Below are 14157 nucleotides of genomic sequence, written 5' to 3'. Positions count from 1 at the left end.
TCTGGATTATCGTCTAGCATATTAGCAAATTAGTAGTACTGGATACTTAATTCAAGCAATTATTTTTAATTTTTTTTTCCCCAAGATGCACTCCTGGCAATGCCAGTTTCAGACATATGATAAGTGCATAAATGCACTTCACTCAATTAGTTGCTTATGAAACTGAAAGTTCCACTTAAGCGTGAGTTATGTTATCCCCTCAGGCTCATAAAAGCATCAGACAAATGTTGACAAGAACAGTGAAAATCCTATCAGTTTACGGTTTGACTATAGCATCAGCTATAATGAAAAGCAAACAAAAAGCTGCACATTTAAAAAATGTTAGTTTCCCAAACTGTCACAGTATATATTTTATAATAAACTGAATTTTTGTCAGTTTGGTGAGTTTGATTTACTTATCAACAAACCAGAGAACTTTAAAGTTATTTCTTGAATTTTATAATATAAAGGCATAAACCCCTATGTGGGGTGACAGAGCACTGGTGCAGGATGCCCTCGGAGGTTGTGGTGTCTCCATCCTTGGAGATATTCAAAAGCTGCCTCGACACGGTCCTGGGCAACTGGCTCCACACCCCCCTTCTTGAGACTGCTACCGATACTTGGGACTATATTTTGGACTATGTGAGACTACATTTAATTCGCTCAGTTTCCCCAGCATTCTTTGCTGTTTACAACTTATCCTCAGTAGTGGGGAGAAGGGACCGATTTATACACAACATTTTGATGACCTTCTTCACCATCTCTGCTTCAGAAAGCCAGTGGGACTAACAAAGGACTAGACATCCACTCTTAGACAGTGATCCCACAAGGAATGAGGGTTAGAAGAACCACAGGCACAGAACTTGCTTTTAGGACAAAAAAACAGTGCCTGTGGCAAGAGAGAGTGAGAGAAAAGTGGGAAACAATGAAGATATGCAGGACGAATTAGATTTGCTGGAAGCGGTGGTTATTTCTGCTGAGGGAAACGTATCGTAGTTTTCAGAAAGAAATGGTGCTCTTTGTGATTCAGAGGCACTAACTACTAGTTATTCTAATTGTCTGTAACTCATTTTTATTTTGTTTCATTTTCCTTGGAAGGGTGAAGTCCCCACCTCAGAATGGGTTTCTGTGGAGAGTTAAGCCTCTTTGTGCTCTGACATTGCTGGGTGATGCGAATCACAGGTCAGTGTCAAAATATCCAGGACAGTAGTTGCTACATCCTTAATTCTGTTCCCAGGACTAACTGCACCGAGACCTCAAAGGGGCAAGCTGAAGGTTGGTTTCCAAGCAAGGATCTTCAGAAAATAGGTGATTCCCCTGGAGTGCAGTAAGAAAGTTCAGGAAAATGAAGAGACCCGAGACCTCTGTTTTGCTGCATAATGTAATGTTACATGAGCAGGTGAGACACCCAGGATTGAGTGTATGAAATCTCTCTCTGGGTGGTAGAGGGCCCTATTTATGCCCTTCTTCCTCCTCTTGGGGAAGATGTTAAGCTGCAGTTCAGTATACAAAAGGAAAAACAAAGTTTGGCGAGAAGAAGATGCACAAGAGAGACATAAGGGTACCTGTGTGTAATGCATATTCCTTTCATGTCGTTTGTTATGTTGAATTTGATTCAGAATTTGATTAAAATATAATTTGACCAGGTTTAAAAAGTAGGGGAAAAATAGTAAGAGATGGACTTAAGCTAGAACAGCCCAAAAATTCTCTTTTCAGTACAGCAATTTGATGAAGTTGAAGTTGCCCATGGGCAGCATAGCTGTGCAGAGGCATTGCTTTAAATAAACACTCCTTAATTCAGGTAAAGAAAAACTAAGAAGATGCAAGAAGGAATCTTTTCAGAAAGGACATCCTGAGTTATCTCTTATTGTTCTTGGCATAAACACCATTTTTTCTTTTGTCAGGTGCTCTAAATATCTGAGACGTGGCTACTTTTATCAAGGAGTATACAGCACTTGTAAGTAAAGTAAAAATAAGAAAAACAATCATCTCTCATCTTTTGAGTTTTCCTGTGTTCCTTAGCTGAATCCAAAGTTTCAGCTGTAAATTTTATCCTTTCTTATCACTTCTTCCTCTGTTTGTAGAACTCCCTTAACACTGCCAACGCTGGCATCAACATAGAAACACTGGCTGTGCTCAGGACCAGCAGGCCCATCACTGGCAATGCTCTCTGTCACACACCCACCAGATAGACCACAAACACAGCTTTTTTTTTATGCAGGAATGGATACATTGCAGATGTCACAGTTCATTTAACAATTTTGAGGCAATAACAAGGAAAGATAGACGCTATTTGTTCCCTTTTCTCAGGAGGAGAATAAGACTGACTCTTTGTAAATGACTTCCAAGCATCCCTAGCATTAGATGACATATCATCCCACATTTTGCTTATTTGACAAAAGTTTCCCTCAAAAGTTAATCACTGATGACCCGAGAAGTAGATGGAAAAGCACAGCAAACGTACATTAAATTAATATATTAAATAGATTAATTAAAATAAATTAATGGATTAGTACATGAAAAATTATTTTTCTGCCTCTGAAACTTCAGAGGAATTCAGAGGTGAATAAATGAGAAGTCCTCCCAGATACACAACTCTAGCGGAAGCCATGCTCTGAAGGACCAAGTGGAAATCAGGAGAATTGAAATTGGAAGGACCTAATTCTGATTTTGTCCTGGTACCTCTGAGAACTTAGTGAAGTCCAAACAATGGTTTGCTAGGATTCTCCTCCCACTCTGCTTCAGACTTCCCCTGAAAATGAGAAAGTTCTGTGCTGACAGAAGACTCATCCAGAATTCTGAATTCCTATTTGCAGGACTTCATTTTTTCTTCTGAGTAAGAAAGAACACAGCCCCTACAGATGTCATAGGTTTTTAAAATGTCTATGTCTCCATGTTTCCTCTGCGGAAACATGCCAAACAAACTGACATTCATGTAACCCCAGAGGTGTCAATAACATTTCACAGTTATATTATAAGATAGAATTTCATTACAAATGTTTTAGTGAAACACTGCCATGAACCCTGTATCTAAAACCATATTTTTACAGGCTGGTGATGAGTCCAAGGCCACTTGTATTTATCTATCCATAACAATAATGCCTGTAAAATCAAGGCACATTCACGTAACCAAAAGAAATGCTTACAAATAGAACCCTAAGTTTTGTTAAAATAGAATACTTATAGTCTTGTGGTTACATTTCTCAATAATATTTTGACACAGAGCATTCATTTGAATTAGTAATTGTTCATGTTTTCATTACCACAGGTTTAAAGACCGATAAAGTTGCACATTAATTTCTACAGTTCTCCCTGTGCTGTATTCTTACAGAGTATTAAAAAGAATGAAAGAGCTGTAGTATTTCTCAAATGGCATGTAATTACAAGGCGCTTTTCAAGCAACTTCACAATTCAGAAATCACACTGAATTTCTAGAACACTGCTCCTCATAAAACGCTGCCATACTTAATCTAATCCCACAGCTGTACTTCTCAGATAAATTATTCCTCTTTACGCTGCTTATTTACCAGGGACCAGTCATTCACAATATTCTGGAGAGGCACCTGCTTTGCTGGGAATGTAAATATAAAAAAAGAATGGTCTATAAATTGTCGCCATTGCTAATGCACCTTATATCAATGACAGTCATTCTAATGTAAAACCAATAGTTGCATGGAAAGCTGCAGCACAGTGATACCCACGTGATAACTTTAGACACAGGTCTTGGAGACTTAGGAGTGCATTATTTACTGAGTGCTGAGTACTTACTCAATATTCAGTACTGAAATGAGTGATCACCATTAAAACATTCAGGAAATCCTTCTACAGAAGTCACAGTTCGGAAGTCTTCTTCATTGTAGATTTCCTACTTGGAATAAGGTTAGCTGTAGTCTGTGCTTTCTAGCGTACAACCCTTGCGAATGTTTACGTGCATATAGATGCAAGAACCAGCCTGGAAGCCTTTAGGCAAAATAGCACTGCTCACGAAGAGACACTTTTTTGTTCATTTAGAAGGAATCATAAAAAAGAGCTGAAAAATGATCTTTTTGCATGACACAGAATTGGCTTTGCGTGGCAAGGTTTTGATAGCAGAGGGACTACAGGAATGGCTTCCATGAGAAGATGCTAGAAGCTTCCACCATGTCCAACAGAGCCAATGACAGCTGGCTCCAAGACAGACCTACCACTGGCCAAGGCGAGACCCATCAGCCATGGCGGCAGTGCCTGTGGGATAACATCTTTAAAAAGGGGAGAAAAACCCAATAATGCATCAGCAACCAGGAGAGAGGAGTGAGAGCAACAATTCTGCAGACACCAAGGTCAGTGAAGGAGGGGGAGAAGGTGCTCCAGGCACCAAAGCAGAGGTTCCACTGCAGGTAGGTAGAGAAAATGGGAGTAAAGTTAAGCCTGGGAAGAAGGGAGGTGTGGGGGGAAGGTGTTTTAAGATTTGGCTTTATTTCTCGTTATCCTAATCTGATTTGATTGGTAATAAACTATGAATTTCCCCAAGTTGAGTCTGTTTTGCCCGCGATGAGAATTGCTGAGTGATCTCCCTGTCCATATTTCAACCCACAAGCCTTTTGTTGTACTTTCTCTCCCCCATCCAGGTGAGGAGGGGAGTGACAGAGCAGCTTTGGTGGGTACCTGGTGCCCAGACCGGGTCAACCCACCACAAATACTGAAGTAGAACAATCTCCCTCTTGTTGTTGTTCAAGCATATAATATATCCAGAGGAAAGAACAATTTATCTTTGATAATGAAGGCAATCAATATACTACAAAAGAAGACACTATCATAAATAGTATACATACAGTAACGTTCATGAGAAACAAGTTTATGAGAAATCAGATGACAATCAAAACATTATCAAATCACTGCCAAGTCTTACCTTAGAATTTTATTGATTGCTGTCTCTTTTTCTAGAAGGTTTCTTGCTCTGATGCTGAAAACAGATTTGCGGAGCTATAAAATTAAGAAAGACATTGTACTTTTTAATTGCCATAAAATATAGCACGTGTAGCTGACAGACCAATGAAACATTATGCTGAGTGTATATAAAATTAAACACATAATGTTCTCCATCATAAAGCTGGTTTTCACAGTCGGTGGCACGGGTGTCATTTTCCAGGAAAAGGGTGGTGTAAAAGATCAAAACGATCACATGCAGAAAACTCTTTGAGGAATGTGTAAGATCCTAGCCTTATCTTGGAGCTCTTGGCCTCCCTATTCCAATCTTTACTTACTCCTGGGTGCAAAGAAGCAGATAGCTTTGTTGACCAGTACTAATATTATTTACTTTATTGCAGATTTCTTTTCTTCTCTGGTTGGCCAAGTCACACCTTTGTCTTAATCCTTGCTAATCCTCCTCCACTTTGGATTTTGAGTAGGCTGGATCATACTCTGGAGATACCTTGACTATACAGAAAATCCAGCAAAAAAACCATGTAAGTCTCATTTTGGTGCCTAGAGTTACATGAGATGAAAGTAGGTCTCCTGTTTCTCCCGAAACCAGGTGTGCCTGCCTGTTCTTGTCCTTCCCATCCTTGCTATCCTTTTATTCCCCCTTTTTTCCCTCTATATAGAGCAAAAAATGTGGTAAGCAAAATGTGTCTGTGTTTGCCTCTGGTCATGAACAGTGTTTTAGGCATATTCTTATGAAAAGGACTTCCTGGACATTACATGAAAGGACTGGGAAACAAGAAAATACAAGCACTTAATTCCTAAGCAAGTAGTAACAAACACAGCAAATTGAGGAACAAATCACAGCTGAAGAATTTAGCTGAGTAATTGTACCTGTGTTGAACAGAAAGACTCTGTCACCTTGTAAAACTCAATTTTGTTAACTGTTTGGAGATCATTGAAGATGACTGGAATCATTGGAGATCTTGAAGCAAATGGTTGAGAGAGATTTGGAAGTTCCTAGCAATGTGTGCCCTGTTTTGATCAATCTGAAATGGAATCTTTAAGCACAATGCTTTAAAACTATTTATTATAAATATCAGATTTGTTTAGTTGATCTGCGTGTGACCTAAGAATGTAAGTAATAGATTTCTAAAACACTACCTCAAATCCAAAGTCACTAGACAAATAATTTTGCTAGAACTTCACTCAAGACTCAGATTGACTCTGATTCACAGTAAGATGTCTTACTCTGGAGAAAAACAGAAGCTTACAAAATATCTTAAAACTTGCTAATTATACTGGCTGTCCTTAATAAAATGGCTACTGCTTTTTAAGCCACACCTGTAGCAGCAAGCTACAAACTCTATCTCAACACTTGCCTTTTCAGGTGTGTCCCCTTTAACCTTTCTCAACTCCTAGCCCATCTCTGTACAGCCTGTGGAAGTAAGAACATAAATGATTTGAAAACAACCATTACTTTGCTATTCTGTGAATTTCTTAAAAAACCCTGCAACTTGAAAACTGAAATAAAGTATGCAAAACTTCAGAATGTAGTTTGGAAAATAAGGTATTGGAATTTCAGGTAAGATTCCAAAAAATAGTGACAGGATTATTGAATATTTGAATATAGACCAAACATTTGTTCCATTACCTGGAAAGGATTAACAGAACATATGGTTTGTTGACATAGTGCTTAGTGACATGGTTTAGTGATGTTTTTTTATCAGAGTTAGGTTGACGATTGGACTAGATGATCTTAAAGGTCCATCCTAGATAATTCTACGATTCTATAAACTGAAAATCACAGTATGAGATATATCATTATATTAAATATTGTGTAGCTGTAAATATTTCATATATCGAAACATATTTGTGTAGGTTTTAACTCATTTGCAGTATCTCAGCACAGGTTTAGTGTATTTATCAGCACGGTACTTTATTATGAATTTAGATATAACTGAAAATGGTGAAAGCAATGGCAACTCTGTCATATCTTTTTTCTTCTAATATCAGTGATTAGTATCTGCAATCCCAGATAACTGATATTTCCCCTTATCAAGATTGCAGAAAGAAACCCCCAAACCATAGGAGCATCTATCCTTTTGCAAGGTGTTGCCTAATAATTTTTTAGGGCTCAATAAGGAACACCAAACTATGGGAATAAGGAAGGTGGAAAAACAGCTTTTTGTTTCAGTTGTTTTGTTTTTTTTTAATTCTGGTTATAAATAATTGCTTTAGAATAATAGCAAGTACATCAAACACCAGGGGGAAAGAAACCTGTGCTGCCTACTAATGTGTTATGTCCCTTTATTTCTAATAACAATTGTTTGTTAACACCCTAGAAAATGAAAAGGCTTCAAAAACAGAAAGCATTCATTTCCTTCCAAATTTCCACTTTTTGCTCATCACATTTCAGAAAAAAAGCAAATGATTTTTTCTGAAACTCTCTACAGTTCCCTATCTGGCATAGACCCCTTCTTTTAGGTGCTAGGTGTGAAAACAACTTGGCACAAAGCGTGTGGACCAAGCAGGGAAATTCAACAAGGGAATGTGCTCTGGGAAAGCAGGAGCAGACTTCTTTTCAAAGACTTTACAGGAAGGCTGGGTGCTTGTGCAGCTACATTTAGTGCTTCCCCAAGCAAAGTGTTAAACTCTCCGGTGCAGGCAAGGGAGAAGAACATCTCGAGAAAAGCTGCTAGCAGCTCTGTGTCAAGGGATACTTACATCTGGCACATGTGTCTACCAGGGGCTGCTGAATCCTCCTTCTAGGTAGCAAGACGAACAGAGGAGGAGGCATTTATAAAAGCATTGTGATAAATCCCTTGCACGCCTCAGCTGGAAACGGTTTGAGCCCCTGTTTTTGATGCCTTCAGTGAACCCTCCAGTCATCTGCTGGAGATTTGCACGGACAGTGCTGCGTTCTGGTATTTGGCCACCACGCAGCCAGAGGTGCAGCATCCACAGAGCAAGAGAGATGAAGTGAAGCAGCTGGAAGGAGCCCAAGTCTGGAGCCACCGAGATGGTGCAGGAAAGACTGGGTTCTAGTTCCTACTCCCAAAGCTGTTCATGAATTCTATTCTGTGGTGCTTAAACAAATAAATGTCTGAGAAGTCACGGGAATGGGGAACGGGACCAGAAATCAGGGCGTTGCACCAGGTTATTTGTGCAGGCTGCATTTATTTTTCCTTCACTTTTTTTTTTCAGAAGGACTAGCTATGAAACTTGCACCTGAGGCAGCATGTCCTTGGGAATTGGCCATGGTCTAAGCATACCCAATGGACTGACACTTAGGTGAAGTTTTGAAGGTTTCTTACTATCCTGTCTGCCTGTGTTGTTATAGAGTTTAGATTGGAGTTGGATATCCAGCTCTTTAATCCAGGAATACATGAACATGCACAAGATCCTACACTTTGGTGCCTAGGGATCTCAGGGGTCCAAAATGGAACTGATAATAAAACCCAGGCATTTCCAAGTATTATGGCTTTTGAAGATGATGGTCCTCAATGCTCTTTTGGACTTAGGAGTTCTTCCTTCAGCACAATCCTGGTAAATTTATCTTGAATTTAAAATAACCAGAAGAAGGAATACAAGATAGTATTTTTAGATATGCACAAGCGATCCGCTTCTCATGTTTAAAAAGTCAGCAGTCAGTCAAATAGCAACATGCATATGTCAATACGCGTGTTGAAGAAAATAAAACATTTGTATAGATTTTTACAGTATGTGTCCTTGTTTCTATATTATATAACTAAACCAAACTTCTTCCCATTTAATTTTCCAAATTTGCACAGCACAAATGCAATGGAACTGCACAAACAGAAAATGGGGGTGATCATCAGTATTTTGTTTAATAATGTCTAGATGCCACATGCTGGTGTAGAAGGAGGCTGGCAATTAAAACTTGTGATACCTGCCGAGTTCTTGCATGTTGCAGAGGAAATTATTAGCAGTGTTAATGTACAAAAGACGTTATTCAATCAGATGATGTGGAATTAAATAAGTACAGTATACTCTACTGAGGTTATTTTAGGGTATATTTGTTCAGCCTGCTGGGTTTTTTATTACAGATTGTGATGTACTGTGAGGACACCCTCAGTGTATCTTTATTAGCCATTATTTATTTATTTACTTACTTCTTTATGCAGCCTATAAGTACACTCAGTGCAGAAATAACAGTGTCATATAACTTTCTGCTATAGAGCATTATTTTTTAGCATAAGACACTGTCCTGATATCACCTACCAGCATCTGATTACTGTTAAATATGTTTTCAACAACACATTTTAAAGAACTCCTGCAGGTTATTTTAATCTGTAAGGAACAGCTGTGACAGGTCAGAAAATCACTGATAATATTTCTTGGATTAGATTTTAGATGGGCAGTGTGTGCTCCTATGAAACCATGGATAAAGCTCATGCCTTGGTTCCCACATTCCTTTGAATTTATTTACACAGATGTCCCCGCAGACAGAGAATTAGGAAATCTGCAGGTAGTGCTCCATCCACAAGTGCTGGCACCCTTCACTGCTGCTGTTGGCAGGACAAACTTCAGGCAGACAAAATGACTCAGTCCTGTCAGATGCTACATCCTATGAAATCCCATTTGTCCAAACTGACAAGGACAAAGCAATAAACCACCATAACTGTTGTAAAAGAAGCTAAATCACATAACATTGTTGCTCTGCAAGTGCCACCCGCTGCTTTGAAAAGGTACTGCAGACGCTTAAAATGACTATACTTGGTAGCATATTTTAGAATTCCAGGCTTTCTACCCTGGGAAAGTAATCTCTTTGGCATAAGATTAAAAGCAAAGCAACACAGGACTGTACCTTTGCTCGATGACAGCTAATGAGTGTGGACCAGTCCTACAGCCTAGGTGTATTGGCACGGCACTGCTGACTTCAGGGGGATCTATGCCGTTTTCTAACAGCTAAGATATGGCTCAGTGGTTTTAAGAAATGCTATTCATTATCAAGGTTTTGATGTATTTTGCTAGCAACATGTTTGCGGCGCACAAACCCCAGCAAGCGCTGCATAAAGCAATTGTTTTCAACTTGAATTTGACGGAGAATTGTATGCTATCATCAGGTGAAAGCTGTGGTGATGTACTGTATTATTTTTGCATCAGACCACTGCAGAGTTGGCAGAAGAGGCAAGCGTTGGTGGGTGTTCTGCAACACAAGGTGAAGCAAGGTCATGAGTAAATAATCACATATACATGTCTGAAATGTTTCATTGACAATGGGGGAAAAAAAAAAAGTGCAATATGGTTTTCTAATGCAATTTCTTAAGTGTTTTATGAAAATTGGGAATTTTAGCTTGGTGCTGTTGACAGCAATCTTTGATAGGCAACTGCAGGACCATATGGGAATACTCTTCTGTATCATGCTAGAAATTCCAAGCAAGGGGGAAAAAAATCATCCAAAGCTTGTATTTCAGATTGTAATTTGTTGGATGCCGACTGATAGGTTATTTAGACTTGCAGAATGAACAGACTGTTAGGCATTATATTGTTATTTAAACATGTACAGCTTCTAGCAAAAATATGAAGAGTCAGTACCATAAGCACTACATCAGAGTGATTTTTAAGAAACAGTCAGAAAATATTTGGGCAGAATCTGTTCAAAGCTTGAGCATTCCATTAAATACAGGATATTTTTTTGTCCACAGGAGTTTGCTGTGTAGCGTCTCAAATACAAGCATTATTATTTTTTCAACAACATTTTTTCTATGCATCTTTGGCTTGAAGAGATCAGACTATCAAAATGAATGTGACAAAAGTATGATGAGTGATGGAAGGCCAGACTGCAACTTGTTGGTGGGTACCTAAGAAAATGTTCAGAAGAATTTAAGCAGGGTAAGTGCCTAAATCCTCCAGAAATCAGTGGGGAATTTCTTAAGCTCTTTTGAAAATTTTGCTTAATGACTATAGAATCATAAAGGATGCAACTATGAGAGACCTCTAGAGATTACCTAGTCCATTCTCCTCTCTCAAAGCAGAACTAACTATTTTCATTTGCTCAACCCTTGGCAAGGTTGTTCTATGTAAGAAACAGGCTCGCTAAAGAGTCAAGAAAGTGGTCTAGTATTAGATAAGTGCCACAAGGAGTCAAGGGCTGTCCCTTTTGATCAGAATGAAAACTGGGCATAATCTCCTTAACTCCTGGGAATCATTGACCTGAAATAGCCTTAATTCCTTTTGTAGTCCTTGATTGCTGCCTGTCTCTAAAGGAAAGCCATGTTCTTCTAATTAGTTGACTACTGGTTTGGAAAATCGATGTGTTCTCTCATAACCAAGAACCTTTTTCAATTAAGTCTGAAAATGTGCACAAGGCTAATATTAGCATACTCATAAAAACCCCAAAGGACTTAGAGGGGATGACAATAGTCCATCTCAGACACACGCGGGAGGAGCTCCAAGTGGGGAGAAGAATTCCCCTCTTTTATATCTTACACTATAGTTAAATTTTTCCCTTTGACATATCTGAGTTTTTTACTTTCAATGGTTTAACAGGTAGGTTTTTCATAGAATCACAGAATCATTGAATGGTTTGGAAGGGATCTCTAAAGGTCATCTAGTCCAATCCCCCTGCAATGAGCAGGGACATCTTCAACTAGATCAGGTTGCTCAAATCCCCATCCAACCTGGCCTTGATGATTCACGCAATGATGTGGCATCAACCACCCCTACCCGCAACCTGCTCCAGTGTTTCACCACCCTCATCATAAACATTTTCTTCCTTATATCTAGTTTGAATTTGCCCTCCCTTAATTTAAAACCTTAACTATTATCCTATTGCTACAGGCCCTACTAAAAAGTCTGTCCCCATCTTTCTTATAAGCCCTGTACTGAAAGGCTGCAATAAGGTCTCCTGCAGCCTTCTCTTCTCCAGGCTGAACAACCCCAACTCTCTCAACCTGTCCTCATAGGAAAGGTATTCCATCCCTCTTATCATTTTGGCAAGTGTAACTTGGACATGTTTGTTTTCTTTTGTTTTCTATCTTTACTCTACGCAGGAGCCAGAGAGACCTTGGGAAGAGCTAGTAAAGAGGGCTGGGTAGATTACTTATGGCCAGCCAACAGCAGGGTGGCAGTGAGGACTCCTGGCCAAGCTGATGTGGGGTTGTAATACATTCTGCTGGGTGCACAGCAATGGAGAAGGCGGATCCACTCCACATCTTGAGCTGAGGATCTTGAGGTTTAAGAGAAGAAGGGACTGACAGCCTGGGCTGGACTGGGAATGGAAGAAGACTGACATGGAGTGGGAGTTTCAAGTGGGAGGTAACTTGAGGGGAACAAGGAAGAACATTACTCCTGCTTGTACAAGCACATGCATAAAATTCCCTTTACTAGAACAAAGCCATCATGACTATATTTAATCAGTTCTTGTGAACCAGTCCTGTGGGAGGGTGAGGAAGACCAAAGGGCTTGGAGGAGGAGGTCTGGATTCCTTGGTAGGAGCTGGGAGAGTACAAGGGTCAAATAGAAGGGCTTCCCTGTAACTTAGCCCCTTGTTGCCTCTCCCTTCACTCCAAACTAATGCATATTCTTTTCTGTTAAAATACAGGAGCCTAAAAATTTTGCTTTGTCTGAATTTTGTTTGATTGAAAAAACAGGAAGAGTATGATCAGCCCCTTCTGTTTTAATGCATCTTCAGAGCCTTTGTATCAAACCCTTGAAATCTTTTAGTGCAAAAATGCTGAAGCAGAAAGCTAATGCCAGAAAGAAGTGCTGCATTATGGCGCTTTGAAAATGGCAAAGTACTCAGTCTCCAGCCTCTTTTGTCTCAGAATGTAATTGAAAATTGGTCTTTTCCAGGCAGAATTTTGAACACATTATGTAGAGGCAAGAGCAACAAAGCAATTTAAAATCATCAGAAGCCAGAAACAGACCATAACAAGAACAATCTTGTTACTATTGCAGTTCTTCTTCTATGCTCTAAAGGCAAACACGGTCACAAAAGTTAAGTATTACCAGCTGAAATGTGTATGTGGTAAAATACTTAATGAGAAAGTGTCGTCTTCTATAAATTGATTATTTAGATGTAGGGACATAAGGATACTGTTAAATAGCTATTTTATATGAAAATAAATAAAATATTTAAAACATGCAAAATAGACGAGGAGTTTTCCTGACTAGTTTTCAGAAAACTGACAACACATCACTGCATTTACATGTATTAACTTCATTAGAAAGATCTGATGAGAACAGACACAGGACAAAAATAATCTTCTTTGAAAATCAAGACTGTAATGAGCAAGAAAATACTGGATTCAGAAGCCATTTTCATTCCAGCAGGTAGATTGTTTTAATGAGTTTTCTGAATGTTAAAGCTAGATAGATTTTGGCAATATCCTGTGAATGACACAAATAGGTAAGACTGAAGCACTTGGCTGTGTTTAATTAACAAGAGGTACATGGGAAATGAAATTGTAGGAGAGAGTTCTACCCAGATACTCAGTAAAGGGAGCTTAAGATAAAGTTTGAATTATTTTTGTTCATACTTATGCACAAAGTTCTGCAAGAAATACTTCAGAAAAAATGTAGTATTTACTGTTTAAAAATAAATTATTTTTTTCTACCTAGAATTCACATGCAATTATACTTTATTAGTTTTTGTTGTGTTCAAAATTAATGTGATAAAATTATTCTTTCAAATTACTTAGAGAAAATAATAACCAGGAACACAACAGAATGCTCTTGTACTTCTTGTGCTAATATTCTGCTTTGCACAATAGAATGCCCAAAATAAAATTCAGAAGAGGTTGATTAACTTGGGATGTAAGTTTATTAGAATAAGAAGCAGAAATTATGGAAAGGACAATTTGTGAATAAATAGAAAAGAATTAGAAAATTCTTTTCTAAGAAGGAAAAAATGCAAATAAAGTTTATGAGTATGTCTTCATGCCTGACGATTTTCCAAAAGATATCTTGGAACACTGTCTTCAACGCTTAGAAAAACTGAAAGGCCATTTCAGCTTTTACAATTACAAATACTTTCTGCAAGGAAAAGTCCTTTCAGAAAACTGAGAATATATGTGGTTCTTTTCGCAAGAAGCAGAATAGTTAATGAAGGAAACTGAGCACAGATCAGAAAAAGACATGCTGGAACAAATTGCCAGATTAAACAGCAACATCTTATCAAGAATAGGTGGCATGTCTCGGCAGCTCGCAAGCGGAGTATCTGTGATGTTAACTAAACACGCGTTAAAAGCTATGTGTTGAATTTGTGTGTGAAATTGTAAACAGATAAAATCATAAACTTTCCCTGAGGTG

The 14157-nt window shown here is 38.6% G+C and overlaps 1 protein-coding gene across 2 annotated transcripts in view; it reads right to left on the bottom strand.

Annotated features, from left to right (window-relative positions):
• NALCN (sodium leak channel, non selective) overlaps positions 1–14157 on the bottom strand; it is a 251707-nt gene that overhangs the window by 44702 nt on the left and 192848 nt on the right. For both annotated transcript variants that reach the window (XM_014944224.1, XM_014944225.1), the window contains exon 18: positions 4868–4941. In XM_014944224.1, coding sequence (XP_014799710.1) covers positions 4868–4941 — 74 coding nt within the window. The remainder of the gene's footprint in view (positions 1–4867; positions 4942–14157) is intronic.

This window comes from Calidris pugnax, unplaced genomic scaffold (assembly GCF_001431845.1).
Source record: "Calidris pugnax isolate Ruff unplaced genomic scaffold, ASM143184v1 scaffold69, whole genome shotgun sequence".
Taxonomy (NCBI): Eukaryota; Metazoa; Chordata; class Aves; order Charadriiformes; family Scolopacidae; genus Calidris; species Calidris pugnax.
Note: the sequence above shows the minus strand (reverse complement) of the source record. Positions and strands in the feature narration are given on the sequence as shown.